The following is a 22,038-nucleotide window of genomic DNA, read 5'->3' on the forward strand; positions in this document are numbered from 1 at the left end:
GTTCTACAGAATCCTAGGCAACTAAGCCTATTGGGAATAGGGTAAAGATTTTTGTCTTTGTTACTCATCAATTATATTAAAAATAAAAGAGTTAGTCTTATTACTCTACTCTGAGAAGCCAGCCAGATTCCCTCAAAACAGAGGTGCCAGTTAGTTTAGAGAATTAAAATTTCAATGCCATCTAATGTTCTGTGACAATATAAATAAATACTTAAAATGCATCCAGAATGTGGGCCAATAGTAAATTCGTCTCTCAGATCAATGAATCTAGAACAAATGGGATGCATTAGGCACCGATAACTGGCATCACCTGAGGTAGTACTTGAGAATTTCACAGTTCTACTAATAACAGGTTCTCACTGGGCCAGGAACAAAGGGTCAGCCTCTTTCTGTAAATTATGGGCTTCAGGGATCCTTTAATTCTAGAGATTGATCTGGTACAACATGATTGCTATGTTTCAGTTTTCCCTTTTACAAGTTTCAGACATTATGCTCAAAGAGCTGGGACCATAAGTTAAGTGTATGCACATACACTTAGGATGCCTAAATATACATTAAAAAAATGAAATGTCTTCATTTAACAACTATTCAAGCATGTAGAGCAATATAAGATTGTAACAGGCCATACTAACTGTATCCTGAAGACCTGTCACCTCCCCCAATACAAGAAACCAGTTTGACAGATTGTTCTTCTTTTGCCAATACCACAAGACAAGCAGGGTGCCCAGTAAGCAAATTGTAAAAGAACTGCCAACTCCAGAATCTAGTCAGATTACTACCCACCCTACTTCATCAGCCCCTTAAACTTCCTTCAGTGGAGAGTAGACATCACAAAAGAGCCATCTTTTGTCTTTACCTTCATACAATATACAAAACATACCACAGCAACAGCCACAAAGGAAACCCTTTCACTGTTAAATTTTACTTAAACTGATGCCTTTTTTTTTAGGGGTCCAAGTCAGATTGGTAGGGCTTATCACAATAAAGACAAGGACAGAAAATACAACTTTAACTTATATATTGGGCGGGGGGTGTCAAAGGGGAAAGAGAAAGGCGCTGGAAGACAAAAGTGTCTTACACTCATTGGGCAGTTCAAAAATGTGAAATGAATAGAAGAGGGAGTCCCATTCAAAAGCAGACAGCCTATCTTTGCATCTTAAAACCTGGAATTTATGCAGTCTCAAGGTCTGAGCACTTTAATTGGTTCCAGAAGCCTACATCAATCTAGTCCTTCACATGCCCCACACCCATTCCCAAGTAGGTTCTTCAGGTTCTAGTGTACACCTGCCTCAGATCTTTACTAGCTGCCTAACCCAGGGGCAACTAACAACATCTCTCAGTTTCTGCATTGGCAAAATAAGAGTAACAGCACCTCCCTCTTCCCCCGATGTTTGGGTAGAATGAGATGGCCTCTATTTATATGTATACACACATATATGAATATACAGAGACACATATATCTATATATGTGTATATGTATACATATACACACACACATATACATATACATACATAACCTAAAGAGCTATATAAAAGCTTCCTTCACATCACCCCACTAAGCACCTTCATTGTTCTGGAAGAAACATCTACAAAAGATAGACCAGAAACAGCTGAAGTGGGGGGTGGGGGGGAGGGAGTGTTGCAAGGCATACTTAAAGAAATAATGCCAAAGCTGAAGCCAGGGCTAGTTACCCCCATCCACCCCCTCTTACCCTAAGCCCCCTAGGTATTTATTGCCTGGGCTTAGCGGGCCAGAGATCTAGAAGGCTCGGCATAACACAAGGCTCCAGTGCAGGGAAGTTCTGAGACCACTGTGCACATGTGCCGGAGTACTGCTGCAGGGCAGGGAAATCCTCAAATTCAGTAGAAGTGTTAAGTGGGCTAGGGACAAGGGAGGGGGAAGCCAAAGAGGGCAAAGGGAAGCTCTGGGGTCCACCAGCTGCCCCAAGGCACTTTTGGTCCAAACCAAAGAGGCTTATAAGAGGGCTAGCTCGGAAGGCCACAAGATTAGGGCACAAAGACCTTCCTCTTCCAGCTATCACCACCTTCTCTTTTGGGCACAGGGCCACAGGGGCCGGCTGGAAAACCGTAAGGAGATATCCCCAAGGGGTGGGAAGAGAAAAGCCCTAAGTGGACGATCGGCAAATATTTTATGTCGGCATCTGTGCCTGTGGGTGAGAGGGAGAAAGGGTCCAATCCCACTGCAGGCGAGCCTCAGAAAGGGGAGCTTCTGCGTGGGGGAGAGTGGTTAGGGGTGCAGCAGGGGCGATTACAAGCCGTGTACGCGGCTGAGGGGCTGCCGTTCTCCGAAGACGGAAGAATACGGACCGAGTTCACTTAGGCCCAAGGCTGGGAAAAAGCAGACATCGGCAACCTAAGAAGAGGACGAGGGAGAGCTGCGGAAGGGAACTGGAAGGCTGTCCGTCCTCTCCTAAAGGAGCAGCTGACAGCGAGGGCTGATAACTAAATCCCAGCCTCCCACTGGAAGCAGACCCGAGGCACCCGAGAAATGGGGAGGAGGGGGTGGGGGTTTCAGAGGTGCCAGAAGGGAAGGCTTCTGGACTCCAGAAAAAAAAGGTTTGGGGGAGCTAAAAGTGGTGCCCCGAGGGGGTCTGGGGTGGAGGGCGGGGAGAAGGGCTGCAAAAACTGCGGCTGCGGGGAGCGATGAGGGGAAGGGTCGAGTCTTGGCCTCAAAGGAGGGTCTGTGAGGGGGAGAATGCGGGTCAGCTGCGGCTGCGGCCTGGAGCAGGACGGGCCCCGTGGGGGGAGGGTCCCGGTGGGGGGAGGGGACACTGGCCAAGATCCGAGCGGGGTGGGGGGAGGGAGGAACGGCGCGGGCCAGGCTGAGGCGAAAGCCGGCGCGGGCCGGGCCGAGCTGGGGGCGGGAGGTCTGGGGCCCAATGGGTCCGGTACCTTTGGCGAGGGCCACGGTAGAGTTGTCCGTGTCGATGGTGTAGAGGATGCCCTCGTAGCGGATCTGCGCCTTGGAGATGAGGCTGATCTTACTGCCCAGGTATGGGGTGCCCGACGAGCCGCTCATGGCCACGGCCGGCCGGGGCCAAGGCCTGGCCCGGGGACCGCTCGGCCTTCCTCACCGCACAAGCACTGAAGCCGCCGCAGCTACCTCAACCTCCCGCCGCTGCCTGTGGGCCCTGGGCCTCTGGGGGGAGGGGAGGGAGGGGGAGCGCGGGGGGGCGGAGGGAGAGGAGCGCCACATCCGGGTGTTCCCCGACTGCGCTGCGCGCTCCGCGCTCCGCTCCCACGCACGCACACTGCGGACCGACCCGCCGCACTTGCCGCCCTTTAAATATGGTGGCGGGGGCCAGCCGTGGGATTGGGAAACTCCACGCCCTGCGCCTGCGCAGAGGCTGGAAGGAGAAGCGCGATGAGGAAAGGTTTGTGGTTGTTAGTACTGTTCTGCCTTCCCTCCACCCACCCTCCGGCCCCCTTCCCGACGTGCGCAGCGTCTGCGCCGGCGCGGCAGCGAGATGGTGGACCTGGAGGTGGGCGGGGACAAATAAACTAAGAGCGGAGTTGTGCGCAGCTGCGGCTCAGTGGGAGCCAAGGAGGCGCGTGCCTGGGAGTGGGTATAAGGACGGGGAGGCGGTGCGTTCTCCAGCTCGTAGCTTCATGGGGTCGCAGTTGATTCTGATAGCTAGGAGGCGGAGCTTGGCACTGTTGCACACCCCTAGGGGAGGGCAGGGAAGGGGTCACCTGGGGCCGAGGTTTCTGTAAGCTGTCCAAGCCAGGGCGGGGTCACTCTAAAGGGGGCCTGGCCTCCAGCCTGGCCCTCCCTCCCTCGCTGTTCTCCAGCGAGTGCCCCCCCCCCCCCGTCTTCTTTTCCCCGCCCCTTTGCTCCCGCCTAGCGGAGGAGGTAGCCTGAGCCAGCCTGCGCGGCGGGGCCAAGTGCTTCTTCTCGGCTTCTTCGCTGGGCCGAGGTCTGCGGGGTGGCTGCGTAGTCGCACTCCTCTAGTATCGGGAGTGGAGGCCGCGCTCAGGCTTCCCTCCTCGGGCCCTGACCCACGAATCCAGAGACCGGGGCTCCGGCCCTCACTGAAGCAGTAGCTGTGAGGCCCGCTCTGACACTCCAGATACGAAGACGGAGGATTTCAAAGCCAGAGGCCCTGGGACAGAGAGCGGTAGATGGAGCGCTTTTCTCGACGGGTTTTCTCTGGATGTTTGCTTTCTTTGGCGTTGAAGGGTGGTCGATAGAAGAGGTGGGAGTAGTGGGGCGGGGGAGGGGGCGAGGGGCGTTCTAGACCGAGAAGGCCGAACTCCCAACCTGTCTTCCCCGGAAATGAGTCAGGCCTGGTGTCTTACCGGCTGCTCCACCTTCCCCGGCGTCTCCGCCTGAAACGCCCAGGCCGGCGTGGGGCCGCGTGAGGCTCTTCCCGCATCTCGGGATGCGTTCCGGGCGTGGGCTTTCTAGACCTCAAAGCGCCGGCTCAGGAGGCTTTTCTACCAGACGGAAGGAGGACGAGATACCACGGGGAGGCACTCATTGCACACGTCCGGTGGCTGGGGAGACGGTGACAGGTAAGGGGAAGACGATTCGGAAAAGGAGACTGCCTTGGGGCCCCTGCTCGGGGCCTACCTGTTGGAAGCCGCGGAGAGGGAGTGACATCACAATGCTGGTCCGCAGGCAGGCCCTTTGGGCCAATCGGCTTTCAGGGCTACAAATGTAGATTTTACTGGCCCCAATAATGTAATGATTTATTATTTAACGTTTATTAAGTACTTTATGTCAGATTTAAAGGGCAGCACTTGCCTATATATTAAATAAAGATCACTTGCTTTTGTCTGAATTAACCTGAAAACGTCCAATTGAAGGGGAAGAGGTGGAGACTGATAAATGTGGACTGATAATACGCGTCCTGGGAGTTTTTGAGGTGGACCTAAAAATTCCCTTTCACATTCAAAAAGTCCTTCCATTTCGGTCTCAGTTTCAAAGAGAAACCTAATTTCCACATTCCCCTTTCTCCAGTCTTCCCTGTTTCTGTTGAGAATACCACCACCCTTCCTTCAGGTTCTGAACCTCAAAGTCATTTCCCACTCTTCATTATTCCTCCCCTAGTTCCCATCTAGAGATTTCTTTATTATTCTACCTTCACAACGTTTTCCTAATTATCTTTGGCTCTAGTTAGTGGAGTACCAACTTGTTTCAATGCCTCTTCCATTAACTAAGTTTACAGTAGTGTCCTAATTGATCTCCTTGACTGGTCTCTCCCGTTTCCAATTTATGATCTGCACAACTGCAAAACTGATTACTAAAATATGGGTCTGACCTTGTTACTTAACTGTTCAAAAGCTTCAGTTGCTTTCCATTGCTTCCAGATTCATTTCAAATTACTTTTCCTCATATCTATATGTTACAGCCACACTGGCCTATTGGTGCCCTTTAAAGTATTTCCATATTCCCTGTGCCTAGAGTGCTCTTCCTCCTCACTTCTGCCCCAGCTCACTACTAGGCTCAGCTCAAGTACCGCCTCTTCAGGAAGATTTTCCTCATCTCCCCAGTTATTATTTGTGTTTTCTGGCTGTAGGAGCTGGGGAAGACCCGAGTTCAAGTCTGCCTCGATGGTTGTTTGACCTTGATTAAGTCATTTAACTTTTCAGTCTCCTAGGTAACTCTCTGAGACTTTGAATTTCAAAGAAAGTGCCAACTTAGATTGGTAAAAAGAGTTTCCTCATCTGGAGTTCCCTACACCAAGAAATTTGCAAGTCCAGGCCCTATCTCTCTAGCCTTATCTGTGTATATGTTGTCTCCACCTAATAAAATATAAGCCATATATATGTATATATTGGGTACTTGATAAATGCTCATTGAATTGGATTCTTTCCAAATTTGGCTTTTGGAAAATTGCTAGAAAACTGATGCAATCATTTCTCTCTTTAAAGTTCAAGAATAAATGGGCTTTTGGCCAGGGACAGATTGAATCTAATGAATTGTTTTCCTTTACTCAGACTGTTCCTTATGCTTGGAATGGTCTTTCCCCATTTTTGTCTCTTGAACTCACCCTTTAAAGCTCCACAAAAAAGTCCCTGCTTCTTCTTTCTCTGATATACTCCTCCCCAACTGGGAATGATCTTCTCCCTCAAACTTTACATAGTTCTTTGTTTTGTAACTGCACTTTTCCTGTAATGTTGTTATCTTTCATAGTTATCTGTGTTGATATCTTATTCCCTAAGTTCCTTAAAGATTGGGACCTTGTCTCTCTAAACTGTGCATTTGCTAGTGGCTATCACCAGTGCTCTGCATCTATTAGGGATAAGGAATGGAGCTATGATTTTTATTGATATAGGGAACTTGCATATGAACCTGGAAGATTGGAATACCTTGACAGAAGTAAGGGTTTGATAAAATGGAGGATTTGCAAAGGTTCTAAATCTGAGATATGCAAACTTGTTTTTAAAAAATCTTTTGATGACTATGTCAATATGATTGTTTCCTTTGTAATCCTATGTAGTTTATGCACTTAACATTTTCAGAAGGGGTCCATAGCCTTTACCAGACAATCAAAAGAATCAATAACACTAAGGTTAAGTACCCTTCTCTTATGGGAAAGATAATACCGTTTTACAGATGAGGAAGCTGAAGATCAGAGGTTAAGTGATTTGACCTCAGTCACATAAGACATTTAGGAGTCAGGACCTGGACTCAGACCCTCTAACTGAAGACCATTGCACTTTTCAGTATACTGTACTGCCTCTCGGTCTCGTCAATCCTAAAAGAAGAAACACAGAGGCAGCATAGATATCAATATCACATCTCATAGGGTTGAGCAAGTAGAAAGGACCTTGTAGCACTTTCTGTGATCAAATAACTCTTCCAGATGTTGGTCTCATTCAGACTAAGTTCAGGTGAAGAATTTTATTTTATTTTTTTGTATAGTTAAACTTAATTATAAGATTGTAGAATTTAGAGCTATAAGAAACCTTAGAGGCAATCTTGTTTAACCCATCCTAATCCATCTAACCTGCCCCACCCACCATGTAGATGAAGAAAGTGAAGCCCAGAGAAAGGATGTGACTTGTCCAAGGCTATTCAGCATCACAACCCGAACTATAACACAGTTCTAGAAGACAAAAACAACTAGAACAGGTGTTTGACTCCTTGGTCTGTGAGCTGAAACTATTTTTGGGAGTTGGTTTCCTGAGATACATGCACAAGGGGACCAAGAGCAGAAGGGGAAAGTTTGAAGTAACAACTAACTTTCTGGGAAGGAAAGTAGGATTTGAGACCCTTGAAGCATTACTAATCAGTCCCGGTGACCAAATGCACTGAGTGACCCAAAGGGTCCCCTTTGTAGCCCCCCCACAGGGCAGCATGAGTCACTGGGTTTGCACCTGAGGACATTAACTACCACATGAATGCCAGAGCAAGGCTAAGAGCTAAAAATATAACTTGTTTTCAAGATCCAAAATGAACAAAGGGATACAGGTAAAACCAATTCTAATTCAACCAGAGTTGAGATACCCAGAAGATAGTGCAGGCCATCTACACTTAAGGCCAGCTGGGATAGTTTAAAAAAGAAATCTGAGCTGTGGAGATGCCTTAAATCTGACTTTTCTAAGCTTGATTTGTTTGGTTTCATTTTGTTTTCCAGATTAGGGAGCATACTTGCCCTGTGAACTAACCAACTTCCTGCCTACCCCACTCCCCCCACCAAATTAGCTTACCAAACTAGTGTATAATCTGAAAATCTTATTTTGAAAATCTGGATTTGGTCTGGAAACAAAATACAAGCAGACCATAGAATTACAGAATTATTGGTTTAGTAAAAAGAGCTCTGGACTAGGAGTCTGGAGACCTATAATCAACCTGCAGTGCAGGACTCAGGGCAAGTCCCTTGTAACCTCTACATTGAATAGGTTCTTCAACTGTAAAATAATAGTAATACTTAACTTTTTTTTAAGCCAGATCTCTTTAATTTCATTAGTGTAGGGAACTCTTCTTTCAAGAAAGTCAAGTCAACCATCCCTTATTAAGTGCCTACTATATGTCAGGAATGATGCTAAGCTGTGGTTACAAAGGAAGGCAGAAACCGAAAACAGTTGTTCTACTCAAGGAGCTCACATTCTAATTGGGGAAAACAACGTACAAATGAGATAGAATAAATTGGAGAGAATCTTATTGAGAAAGCATTCTCTCTATCAGTCAAGATCAACCCCGTGCTCTGTAGCCTATAATCTTAATTAAAATAATAATAAAATAATAATGTTTATAACAAACATTGTTGCCATTTTGAAGATGAAACAGGCACAAAGCAGTTAAGTGACTTGCCCAAGTTCACATGGATAGTAAGTGTCAGAGCTGGAAATCAACTTAAGCCTCTTGATGGTGGAAACCAGTACTGTCTCTGTCACACCATATTGCTTACAAAATTGGGACAATAGTACCTGCCCCCTACCTACCTCACTTTGTTTTTGTAATAATCACCTGAGATATTGGATGTGGAAATGTATAAAAAATAAAGTACACTATGGAAATATAAAATGTTGATATTAAAGAATTAGAAAGTGAAATGGGCTGCCCAAGAATGGTTTTCATGGTTTCACAGAGTGTAAGAATTTAAGAGTGTCCTTAAAGGTCACTTAACTTGCCCCATCATATTACAGATGAGATAACTGGAGGTCTTCAAGTGGACTGTAAAATCCACTTGCTGAGGATATTGTAGAGGAGATTCCTGCTCAAGTCTGGGTTAGGCTAGATGCTGTTTGACATCCCTTCTAACTGTGGAGTTCTAGTATTCTATAATTTTTAAACGCATATGATGGGATAAGAGCAACACAAAGCAACATATGGAGTACATTGTAGTCTGCTTATAAGTAATGAAGGAACCCAATAGAGGAGTTAGATATGCTTTTTTTTTTTTTTTAAGAGGAGGGGTGTTTTGCAACAGCTTTTAAAGATAGTAATGAACATTGATTAGCCTGGAGAAGAGTAGAAGGCCTTCTGGGAAGGAGGACATGCTGAGACATAGGGGAGAAAGAATAGGAGTTAACCCCAAGGTCCTTTTCTGCCCCTTTTTTATGCCCCGTTCTTTGGGCTCTGGTGTAACATAAGAGAAAAAAACTACTCAGTGTGTTTTCTCTCTTACCTTCAAGAAGTTTTCTTAATGTCTAACTTGACTCTTTTGCTGTATTTAAAACCACTTCCTCTAGTTCTGAGGAGTTATGGACAATCAACTGCCTGGTTTTGTCTTATAAAGGATTTAGAGATTCAGAATTTTAGCATCATAGGATTTAATATTGAAAGGATGTTTAGGAAATAGTCTAGGCCAATCCCCTTGTTTTTGTAGTTGAGGAAATGGAGACGCAGAGAGGTTATGGGAATTACTCCAGTTTACAATGAGTGGTAGACCAAGAATTTTAATCCAGATTCTTGGTCTCCAAATCCAGTGTTCTTTCTACTATACCACTTACTTTCTAACAATGAATGTCAGTAGAGAAGCCCTTTCTGCCATTAGGACTGGACTCTTGTTATCTCTTCCACTTCTATTTTTCCTCCCTACCTCTTCATTTCTACCTTCTCCTTCTTTGTCGCCCTTCTGAATCTTTGCTGTTGTCCCAGTGACTGAAACTTCAGAATTGTTGGAGCTCTGAATTTGAAAGGCTAAGTTTCTTGTGATAAGGAAATGTTCTTTAAAAGCAAAAGAAAACCTTTAAAAATTATTTTTAAACTTTCTAGTGCCCTAATCTTTTAAAGTGCACTTGTCTTTTGTCTCCTGAGAGCTAACGGGAGTCGTGAACTATCACAGAGAAGAAAATATACCCTTTAAATCTTGCAAATTTCTTGTGTTACATCTAATCAGGGTAAATGCTGAACCTTTCACCCTAGAAATATGAAAATGACATATTTAGAAAACATCAGTGATAACCATAAAAAGTAGGAGAAAGAATCTGATTAACATTTCTTTCTTGGGGGAAAAAAGTATATAATTGAAAGTCATTCTGCCATGTTTAGCAGCCTGGGTTAGCCTTAGAGAAAAAATTCTGTTTCTGAAATCCTGGGTTTCCTTGTTTATGAAAAATGGTGATCTCATCTTTATGTCAGGACCTGCTAAGGCTGCCTCTTTCCATAAGGAAGAGAAATATCTATTAACTTTCTCTAATCATTTTAAAATATCAGTATCTGTCATCACTTCTATAATTCAGTGTATTTATATGATTGTTTTTTCGGGATATTCCCTTAAAAGCATCAATTTTTATACCATATGCCTGGAAGATGAACTGATTTAAAGCTCTTCTTCCTTTCTTTCCCTATATGCATCACTCCAGTACTAAAAGAGACTGAAGAGGAATTTTTTTACGTGTAAAAAGATCAGTACCTTTCCTGCTGTTTAACCTTATTCTACCATCTTACCACTGATGATTCTTGGCTTTACTATCACTACAATAGGGTCCAAAGTGAGGAGAATTCCTCATCAGAGAATGAAGTTCTGGTCTGTCTTCTCCCTTTTCTAATTTGCTCAAGGTGTCTTTTCTCCTATACTGACCACTGAATTACGAGTATGCACAGATGAAGTACTCTATTACACTCGACTCTGATAGGAAGAAATTTCTGGTACCTTCTGCACCAGTTAGTTACACATTATTTCATTGGTTCATTCCTCTAGATTTTGTCCCTTACTGTAAAGGTTTTTCTTGCTCTCCTACTTCCACTGTTCAGCTCCAGGTCAAGTTCCTTATTACAGTTCTCCTAGATATATCTCCTAAAAAGTCATTTCCTTTCCTAGAAGCTGAGAAACTTCTAGTGAAAATCATCCTGATATTTTTATATGTCCTTGTTTCTTCTTTCCTAAACTGAATTTCCAAAATGGTCTTCCCATGTACAGTATCTCCCCTCAGTATGTCCTCTATTCCATTACTCAAGTAATCTTCCTAGTGAACCACTATTACTATGGTACTTCAGGTAGCTCTCCACCTTGGGCTATTTCCTGATGAACTCTGTGTAAAATACTTGTGCAGTAGATACTAAAAGTCAATGTTCCTTTAAGAACTAACCACGTCTTAGCCACTCCCTAATCCTGCCCTGAATCACCTAGTCATCACATTTGGCACATGTTATATGTTATATAAACTTTATTTGTACCCCTCTAAGGTTGCAGGTTCCCTAAGAACTCTTGCCCTCTGAAAAGCATAATAAATCTTTATCACCTTGACCTCTACAATGCTTGAGTCCTCGAATTCTTTTCCAGATGGCCCATGCAGGAAATTGCAGTCTTGGGGTTCCTCTATCATTCCTCTATCTTTCCTGTATTTACCTCTCCAACCCTTCCCATTGCATCCTGGGCCATCTCCAGTCATCCTGATGAATATCATGCCACTGGACCCAGATGGCTCAGGAGAAGAAAGTGAGGTTGGTGACCTTGCACAGCCCTCCCTCACTTAAATTGAAGTCAGTTGCAAGTCATGTCATCACCTTGATGTCATGGTCCTCTTTGAGAAAGGAAGGATAAACACAACAACCTCTTTACTCAGAAACTGGCTTCTCATTTCCTAATGAAATAAAAACTCCCAACTCAGGCATTCAAGGTCCCCCACAATCTGGCTCCAATCTTCCTGGCTGGCTTTATTTCTTACTATTCTTTTTCATGTATTCTACATTTCAACCTAAATAGATTATTCTTCATCTCTTATTTTATCCTGTTTTTTTCCTATCTCTGTGCCTTTGCTCATGTCATACTGTGTACCTGTAATGACTTCCCTGCCCCAACCCCACTGTTCACTTCTTGATGTCCCTTCCTTCAAGGACCAGCTAATATGCCACTTTTTTCCTGACTTGTCTCCCTCTCTCCTCACTTTCCCCTTGTGAAAGGGATCTTTCCCCTCATCCAATTTCTCATAGCACTTTCTCTCAACCTTTTCTTTGTCCTTGCTCACTCTACCACATGTTGAAGTCTTATATACTTGTCACTCACCCACTAAGATCATAAGACCAAGGAATCATAGATAGAGAACCAGAAGGGCACTTTCAAGTCATTTAGTCCCACTCTCTCCTTTTAAAGATGAGGAAGAAACTGAGGGTCAGAAATGTTGAGTTGCTTGTCCAAGGTTCCAACAAGTAGCAAGTGGCAAAACCCAGAATGGAATGCAGGTTTTTTGACTCAGCTCCTTGATAACAAGGCCAGTATGGTAGCTGTCTTTATGTCCCCAAAGCCAGCATAGTGTTTTGCATATAATAAATTGCTCAATAAATTATGGTTTGGATAAGATAGCTACAGATTTCCCCCCTAACTCTAAAATTCAGTCGTTTTGAAATACTGAATCGAAACAATTCAACTTTCTTTTTGATCTCCTTCCCCATCAACTTGGTGGGTCTCCTATTCCTCTTATAGGAAATTCTGTTTTTTACTGCTTCTTTTCTCTAGCCTTTGGCACAGAAACAGTGTTTCTCAAACTTCTTTGCCTCAGGATTCCTTTACACTCTTAACAGTTATTGAGAACCTCAAGAGAGCTTTTGTTTATGCGGGACATTTGTGTATGAGTATAGGAATGTATCAGTATTTACCATCCTAGAAATTAAAACATCTTTTTATTATTATGAAACTAGTTTTGACCTTCTGGACCCCCTGAAAGGACCTTCTTTCTTTTCTTGAAAAGTGCTCGTTAACATTTCTCATTTGTGGCACCATCTGCCCAGCTGGCCTATGAGAGTCCTCTCCCCTTTACAGCCTGGATGTTATCTCCAGTTATACTCTCTCTGTTTAGGTATTAATAATCCATATATGCATGTTAAAAACAACCTCTATTGACTTCCAGGAAACATTTAAATACCTATCACTTTGGATTTATTATTTTATATATTATGTTGTGTGAAGTTGTTGTGAAGATCACATAAAAGAATATTTGTTAGCAAAGTACATGGAACACAGTAAGCACTATATAGGCACTGTGTAAATGCTTACCAGGAGTGGTGAACCAGTGGTCTTGGGACTACATATAGCCTTCTAAGCCCTCAGGTACAACATTTTGATTGAGTTCAAGTTTTACAGAACAAATCATTTTAATAAGGGAATTTGTTCGGTGAAATTTGAATTTAGTCAAAGGACCGCATTTGAAGATCTAGAGAGTCACATATGGCCTTGAGGCCACAGGTTTCCCACCCCTGGCTTAGTCCCTTCCCTTTCCATTATGTTATTTAGCACTGATACTATTGGCACCTTCAGCTTTCATCAGGGGATGAGGGAAAGGGAGGGAGAATGAGTGAAAACAATTCATAATCATGATTATGAGAAGCATTTTACCAATAAGCAATGAACATAGACATGTTCCGTAGTAGTATTCTTTCATCAGTAACATTGTACTGATTACGTTGTGCTCCCAATTCTGTGGGCCTCCTCGGTGAAAACCGCAATCATTCAAAGTAGATTAATATAGCCATACCACACTAGAAATACAAAATGGATTTTTAAAATATTTATTGCCTATAGGCAGACTATCAGTATATATGTAGACATATGTGTCTACATATACCATATTGGTAATGCATAGGTGCTACAATTAGATCATGAACTGAACCCAGAATTAAATGAAGGAGATCAGACTGGATCATATTTGGAAAACTGTGCAGCATTTTCTCTTTTGCTTTCCTTTTTAAAGTAATGTATATAAGAAGAAAAGTCAAGTGATATGAATCCTCTTTTTGTATTCTGTTGTATTTATGGAAATGCTTTTTTTTAACGTTAAAGTTCAAAATAAAGAATTTTGTTTGAAAATACAGAAAACATTAATCTCTAGCAAGTAGCATGTGTAAGAGAAATGATTACAAGAACTTCCCTTCCACCCACAAAACCGGGCATGCTCTCTAGCATCTTTACTGCGATGACTGACACAGGAACACTTGATCAGTGCCCTGGTCCCTGTTACTGAGAGGTTGTGTCAAAGATGGTTGGTGACAGAGTCAGGAGGAACACCCCTTCACCCAAACACAGACACAGACACACACACACACACACACACACACACACACACACACACACACACACACACACACACAAAACTTTGTAGTTAATAGGAGGATGAAAATGACTCCTCCCCTATCAGCCATAGCATCTACAAACATCTGGCAGTAAGAGCAAGTGTTTGCTAAGTGAGTCTGAGTCTCTGGCCCCCTATTTTCTGCCTTTATTTTTCTTCCATGATCACAGGCCAGTGACTGGCAGTCATGAGAAGTGCACATTTGCAACACTAGCAATAACCTCATAGGTCTGAAAGATCAGGAGTTCTGTATTTGGCTGCCATCTGCCTAGAGAGAGATGATTTCTACAACTGTACTTCTGAAAGAAGAGGTCCACCAACATGATAGATCATCCTGGAACTTGAAGGACTGAAGAATCATGCCTTGCTTGCCAGGCAACCTAGACCTTTCTAGGTACTCACCCAGTCCAAATCTGGGAGGAATGCAGAATATCAGCTGCAACTTTTTTTTTTTTTAAAGTCTAACAAAAGTCTAACAAAATCATACTTCTAGTAGAGTGTAATGAGTCTTATGAGTTAGTGTTTTCTGTAGGCATTAACCCACATCTGTGAGTCTTTTGCCTCAGTTATTTTCTGGAGTGGAGATGTGTGTGTGTATAAATATAAATAAATACATACATGTGTATAAACACATACATACCTACACTTGATATCACCTCAGTAGCCATACTTCACATCGTGAAGTTCTTTTCTGGGGTAGATGTGTAATGAGCCAGAGCAATGGTGTCAAACTCAAACAGAAACAAGGTCACAAGTTACACACAAGAACCCCCACAGTTGCACATTGACTTGTTACCTATGTTTTATTGTTTTTATTAAATATTTCCTAATTATATTTTAATCTAACTTCATAGCCTCAACCCTTTACTTCTTTTCAGTCTTCTTCAGGACTAATCCAGTCTATGTGAGCCAAGGGTCAGAGCCCCTTATGGGAGGAGATCCCCCAGGACCATGGACCATAAGTGATATTGTTTTCCTTTTACATAGGAGGAAACTGAGCTCAGCAAAGTGTCTCATTTATGATCATACAACTATTAGGTGACAGGATCAATGTCAGTCACTCAGTATTAAGCAACCACTATGTACCAAGCACTGTTAAACCTTAGGGATATAAAGAAAGGTAATATGATCCCTGCTGTCAAGGGGCTCACAGTCTAATATAGGAACAACATGCAAACAACAATGTACAAATAAGCTGTATACCAGATTAATTGGAAATAATCAACAAAAGGGAGGCACTAGAATCAAGAAAGATGGAGAATAGCTTCCTGTAGAAGGTGGAATTTTATCTGGGACTTGAATGAAGTAAAGGAGGTCAGGAGGTAGATAGGGGAGACAGCATTCAAGACATGGAGGAAGAGTAAATGAAAATGCCTGGAATTGGGAGATGGATTAGCAAGAAGGCCAATGTCATTGGATCAAAAAGTATTAGTGGGGGAAGAGAGTAATGAATAAGGAGACTGGAAAGGTATAGACTTTGAAGGCCAAACAGATTTTATAATTGATCCTGGAGGGAGCCACTGGAGTTAATTGAGTAGAGGGGGTAACAGTACACTTTCTACTATACCATGCTATCCTCACTTCAGACTACACTTACTCCCTAGCTCTCTTGTTGATTTTGTGCAATTCTGGATAAGCTACTTAAAACTCTCTCTGACTTTTCCCATTTGTATAATAAAGATATTAATACTTGGAGAAGTGGCTTGAAGCTTTGGGATGAAAAGCAGTATCCTAGGACACAATGTTTTTTAAGAGTATATAGATCCTACTTTTTAATCCCATAATCCTCCACTTTTATCAGCTCAGTTAACTACTCTGGCGAGCAAAGAGCGGATTAGGGTTTGAGGTAGTGAGGAATAATACATAGCAAGCACACATACAGTGTTTTTATATAAGCCTCCACAACAAAGAAGAACATGAAATGGTTGAGGACCAAAGGTTGTTGAGAAGAACAAAACATGAGCAAAGGAACAGTTTCTATCTAGTAATTTTCAAACTTTCCTAGAAGTGTCTTGCAGTTAGGAGTAGAAACATGTACACCTTAAACAATGAGTATAATTAATCTAGGGCAAACCCAAACCCTGGTCCTAGCACATAGTAGGATCTCAATAAATATTTGTTAAATGAATGAATTGATAGACAATTAGGCATAAATAATAATTGTATCTTTTTAAAGTAGCTAGAACATTAAAAAACAGATTTGTTTTGGGAGTCTCACTTTGCAAATTATTCTCTTTGATGTTTTCACAAATGGTAGTAATTTTACATAGTAGAATATCAAGGAATCACCTGGCTCAGATATTTAGACACTTAGTCTGCAGTGGCCTGGATAATAATAATAATTAATAAAAATCCCTCAATTTATAGCAATTTCTATTCTAGCCCATTTTTCTGAGTACTATGTATTCATGTTTCAATTATGACAAGCTTCTGGGCATTAAGTTCCACATAGGAGTTTATGTCAAGTGAATACAAAAGCCTTGGGTGACTAAATCCTAAGGCCCAATGAACTGATGAAAGCATTAGAATTAGATGTCCACTTCATTTTGCTGGAATCAGTTAAGGAAAGGACATTAAGTATTTATCTGAGAAAGACAGTTTAACCTTCTTTTATGACAAAAAATTTGTTGGAGTAAGAGTTTTTAATGTTTTTGTTTCTTTGTTACTTGTTGTTACATCGTATGCTCAACTGGTCAAACGTAATTTAAAAAAAAAAAGGAAAAAAGAAAGAAAAAGGCCTAAGTTTCAGACTCCTTCCTCACTTAACTTCCCTGTGTTTTCTAGGCATAGGTTGTACCCCAAATGCTAAGGTTTGGTCCTTTCTTAGGAGAATTGGGAGAGAGAATGTATATTGTGATCCCTTGAATGAATGAAAAATTTATTAAACAGCATTTCTTAGATGCGTATTATGTGCTAAGTTCTGGGGACCCAAATAGAAAAAAAAAATCAGTCCCTGCTCTCAAGGAGCTCACAGCCTAATTGAGGAACACAACAAATGTAGGAAGCCTGTAGGTTTCAAGGGGCAGCTACAGGATGGGTGGCGAAGCCAAGAAATTAAGATGCATTGGAGGGTCTGCCCTACAGAAGCCCACCACCACTGGTAGGGGAGGAATGGGCGTGAAGGTCAGTGTGGAGAAGGGGTTTTGGCTTCCTGTCAGCTGAGGTGAGGAGTGTGAGGGAGGTTCAGTGTCTGGCCAAGAGGATACCAAAAGGAAGGGAAGCACATGAGCACAAAGATTGGAGGTGAGCGATGGGACAGAGAAAGGGAAGATGGTCTTGCTTGTCACTGGCTTTAACACGGGCCTCCAAACCCTATAAAAATTCAACTCTCAAACTGCATATACTCCTGACTGTAAGAATTGCATCAACCTCTTTCATATAAATAATACATTTTATTGTTTGATGTTGGAAAAGCCCTATGGATGAAAAATGACTAGGGGGATTGGGCTATACCTATAAACATGGTAATCTGGGGACAGTGTGGATGGACATGTAAATAGATTGGTGGGTTGTCATGGGGAAATCAGGTTAGAGAAGCATTGAAGGAGTTCAAAGACATTGCGGGGACGTGTGGTCCATAAGGTAAAGAAAGGAACTAGATGCACTTGAGTTGATCAAAAATGGAAAAAAATAAGAGGATAGATGGAAGGAAAATGTAGGACATTAGAGAGGGTTGAAAGGGGAGGTCGTGAAGGGAGGACTAATGGAAAGAATGTATTATATAGGTTTTGAGGGACACTTTTGAGAGATAGCCATGGAGATAAAGCCAGTGTGGGAGGGGGTGTGGGTGTGGGGGGTGTGATACAGACAGATTGGGAAAAAGTAAAAATTGGATTAGAGGCATGGAATTGTTTGTCCTTCATTTCTGAAGAGGACCGGTAACATCATGGAGTGATGTCTTGACTTGTGCATGAATTGGACTTCAGTGAGGCAGAGTTATACAAAGTCATCAGCTTTATTCTCTTCCAGAGTCATAGATGTCCAGTGGAAAGACAAAAGTCAAGATTACTGGATATGGCCTGGGATGCAGTGGATGACCTTGGCATCTTTGACTTTGACCAAGCTGTAAGTGCTCCATAGCACCTGCTTCAGTCACTTTCATGGCCGTTGGAACAAATTGTTCTCATCTGCCCATTCCACTGGGGAAAGTCTTCACATGTTTGGGGTAGACATCTCTTTAATTCCCTGACAGGTTTGAGGCCTGTCAATTTCCCTCAACCTGATTTAGCTCATCTTTAGGGATGGTTTGCTGGAGTGTAGCCTCTGGGGATGCTGCAGGTTTTTGGAGCCACAGGTGAGAGTTGGGTGACAGGTGGACATCAAAGGTAGATAAGCAGCCCTGAAAAGAGCTTGGCAAGTCCTCACACCAGAGGTGCTAGTCCTCCCTGACAACCCCATACATCCTTCACATGGGATAACATAGAAAGAAGATAATGAAAGAAAGAAGTGCTATAATATAATAGAAAGAGTTGGGACTCTGAAGGTGGAGGATCTGAGTGTTAATATTGCTTTAGGCATTTATCATGATACAATTATAGCTCATAGAAAAATTCTATGCTATTGTCATACAGTTTGACTTTATTATGCCAAAGTGCTTTGAAGACTGTTTAAATTAAAAGAGGAAATTGCCATTTCTGAATAATTCTTGTAAAGATAAAGCTAATTCATTTTAGGACAAAAATTTCCTCATAAAATATTTATATTTTGTGGATATTTTAAAAACTGACTAAGCAAAATAAATCAATGCAAGGTCCTCAAAATTTAAACTCTAATCCTGAAAGATAAAGGTCCTGCATTCATGAAAAAGTTAAAGCTATGTATAATACATTTATAAAAGTATATTTTTGATACATTTACCAATTTGAAATATGACTGCCTTACAAATGAAATAGAAGAAAGTTAAGAACTGCTTTTTTATTACCTGACTACTTTACAGAAGCAATTCTCACTCCTTTCAGGAAATAGCATTTCTAAACCTGAATAGGCAAGAAAACTATTTGTTTTGGACTAACATGATACATTTGGTTTTATTCCATATGAACAAGAATGGTTGATACTTGATAATATGTTGGCAAAGACTTGAATGCTTATGCTTTAGCTATGGATGAATAAACATTTCTTTGCTTTATCAAAGTTTTACAAATTTTGCTGACATTCATCTTATTTGTATGAAATGGGGTTTTCTGTTGCAGTTGTTATAAAGATAAAATATTGACTTCAGTGGTTGAAGAATTATGAGCAGCAGTATAATCAGTGAGACCACATTTTGAGAAATTTTGCATCTAAAAATAAACCTTCCCATTACATTAACGATACTATGAGTTACTATTTTATAAATTAAAATGGAAAAATTATGAAGCATTTTATCAATCAATAAATATCTGTTATTGTTTTTACTGTATTTTGGCTGTTATAAAATTGAAATAAATTACTAACTTCATTTGAATAAAATGAGCTAAGGAAATTGTTTGTATAATTTATTTCATATAAAAAAGAGCTTGGAAACCACTATCTTAGAGGAAGCTATGTAGTTTAGCAAGTGTTATCGTTAGTTTTTTTTATGTTGTAGACCCTGGCCACCTTCACTTAGCTATCCATCTAGCTAGCTAAAGAAGCCCTTACTCATTTAAAAAGTTTCTTTTAAATTCCTTTTCCCCTACTGGTTCTCAGGGTGTCTTAGTCCAAATTTTTATTTAAGTTTTGGTCCAAAATCCTTTTAATTCCTATCCCGCCTCTGGATAATTAGCCTAAGTTCCTTTCAGATCATTTTGCAGACTTGCAAAGGAAGGAGGAAAGATTCTTTTCCACCTCTCTAATATCCCAATTGCCATTTAGAACAACTCAAGAACAAGGCTGAAAAAGAATGGGTGGAGCTGGTAATCTTTGCCCTACTTTCCTGAAGCAACCAAAGTTATTCTATTTCCTACAAATTCTAAATGTGAGAGCCATGTTCAGTGACCAGTGAATGGTCTTTACTCCTATAGGAACAGAATCATTTCAGTCTTGACGTTCTTGATAAACGAAGCCAGAAGAAAATAGGAAGTTGCAGCAAAATGGAAAGATGGCTTATAGCTAATAGAGGCAACAAAAAAAAAGTCAGAAGAGGTGGTTTCATCATGATTTGAGGTGACAAAAACCATCCTTTTATTATACACAGGGTCATCTCATGATAGTCATTTATAAAAAGGCTACCATGAAGGTAATTGCTGCTTTATTCACCAACATTTATTGAAGAGAATAAGGTAAAGAAGTTATGAGAAACTTGATAAATTTCCCTGATTAAGTCAACACATACTTTAATACCTAAGAACCTCAATGCAAAGGTGCACATAAGGGAGGATAATGAAGAATACTTTGAAAAAAGTTTAGTAGTATGAAATGAAAGAAGCCATAGATTTGTAGATTATACAAAACTTTGTATCTTAACCTGAAAAATTTCTTTTTCAAATAAGCATTTATCATTTAAAAATATATTTTCTGTTGTTTCAATCCTAGAGTCATCACATGTAACAAATAGTATTTTTTTCCTTTAATTTATTTAATTTTAGTTTCCAACATTCACTTGCATGAGCTTTTGATTTTCAAAATTTTCACTGACTCCCTCTCCTACACCTTCCCCAAGACAGTGTGCAATCTGATAAAGGCTCTACCCATATATTTCCATTGAACATTTTCACATTAGTCATGTTGTAAAAAACAATTAGAATGAATGGAAGAAACCATGAGAAAGAAAAAACTAAATGACAAAAAAAGAGAGTAAACAGTATGCTTCAATCTGCATTCAGACTACACAGTTTCTTCTCTGGATAGTCCCCTGGAGTTGTCCTAGATCCCTGAATTGCCAAGAAGAGCCAAGACTACCAATACTAGGCATTCCATGATGTGGCCGTTGCTATGTACGGTGTTCTCTTGTTCCTGCTCATTTCACTCAACATCAGTTCATATAAGTCTTTCCAAATTTTTCTGAAGTCCTCCTCATCATCTTATCATCCTCATCATATCTTATAGCATAATAGTTTTCCATTACATTCATATACCACAACTTGTTCCGCCATTCCCCAAATGATGGGCTTTCCCTCAATTTCTAATTCTTGCCTGCTCCTCCAGAGCCATCTGAATCCAGTGACCAAATATTCAGCAGGATGGCTGGAGATGACCCAGTTGGAGTTAAGTGACTTGCCCAAGCTCACACAGCTAGTGAGTGTCAAGTGTCTGAGGTGATACTTGAACTCAGGTCCTCCTGACTCCTGCATTGATGCTCTATCCACTGCACCACTTAGCTGCCCCTCCTAGAAGTGGTATTGCTGGATCAAAGGGCACATATATTTTTATAGCCCTTTGGGATAGTTCCAGATTGCTTTTCGGAATGGTTGGATCAGTTCACAATTCCACCAACAATGCATTAGCGTTCCAATTTTCCTGCATCTTCTCCAGTAACAAATAATATTTTTTAAGACCAAAAAAAAAAGAAGAGAAAAAATAATCAGTACAACTGATCAGTACATTGAAAAAGTCTGAAAACCTGTTGAATGTGTAACACCTGTGGATCTTCCACTTCCACAAAGGGGTGGGTTTGGCGGATGTCCTCACATATCTATAAATTTAAGTCATAGCTGAACTTTATAATTTTATTACATTCACTTTTTATTTTTGTGTGTGGTTCTTTTCACTCACACTGTTGTAATTATTGTGTATATTGTTTTCTTTACTCTGCATCAACTCATAGATCTTTCCATGCTTTGTATTCATTGCACACATAGTTTCTTAAAACATATATATAATCCATTACATTCACGTACCACAATTTCTTTAGCCTTTCTCTAGTTGATGGACATCTACTTTGTTTTCAATTCTCTGCTATCCCAAAAAGTGCTGCTATAAATATTTTGATATATATGGAATTTTTTTATGAAAACTTTTTTCAAGAAGTTCATTTCAGAGGGAGAAAAGACAGCTTTAAAAGTAACATTAGATTTATTACTTTTTTAAAAAATAAGCTGTATCTAATAGACATTCTCAATTTCACATATAAAACCTTTCTCCTGTTCTATTTTG

The 22,038-nt window shown here is 41.2% G+C and overlaps 1 protein-coding gene and 1 long non-coding RNA gene across 5 annotated transcripts in view; one reads left to right on the plus strand and one right to left on the minus strand.

Moving 5' to 3' along the window:
• The window catches only part of LSM14B (LSM family member 14B), a 16,441-nt gene extending 12,920 nt beyond the window's left edge, over positions 1-3,521 (minus strand). For 2 of the 4 annotated variants that reach the window (XM_072633375.1, XM_072633373.1), the window contains exon 1: positions 2,914-3,521. In XM_072633375.1, coding sequence (XP_072489476.1) covers positions 2,914-3,040 — 127 coding nt within the window. In that variant the 5' untranslated portion in view covers positions 3,041-3,521. The remainder of the gene's footprint in view (positions 1-2,913) is intronic. The other 2 variants (XM_072633377.1, XM_072633376.1) reach the window with 2 other exon arrangements.
• An 881-nt stretch (positions 3,522-4,402) lies between these two features.
• On the plus strand, positions 4,403-19,447 carry LOC140519883 (uncharacterized). The gene is made up of 2 exons (XR_011972313.1): positions 4,403-4,536; positions 17,953-19,447. It is a non-coding gene; the product is annotated as an uncharacterized lncRNA (long non-coding RNA).
• The last annotated feature ends 2,591 nt before the right edge of the window (positions 19,448-22,038 follow it).

The sequence above is a fragment of the Notamacropus eugenii genome, chromosome 1, assembly GCF_028372415.1.
Source record: "Notamacropus eugenii isolate mMacEug1 chromosome 1, mMacEug1.pri_v2, whole genome shotgun sequence".
Taxonomy (NCBI): domain Eukaryota; kingdom Metazoa; phylum Chordata; class Mammalia; order Diprotodontia; family Macropodidae; genus Notamacropus; species Notamacropus eugenii.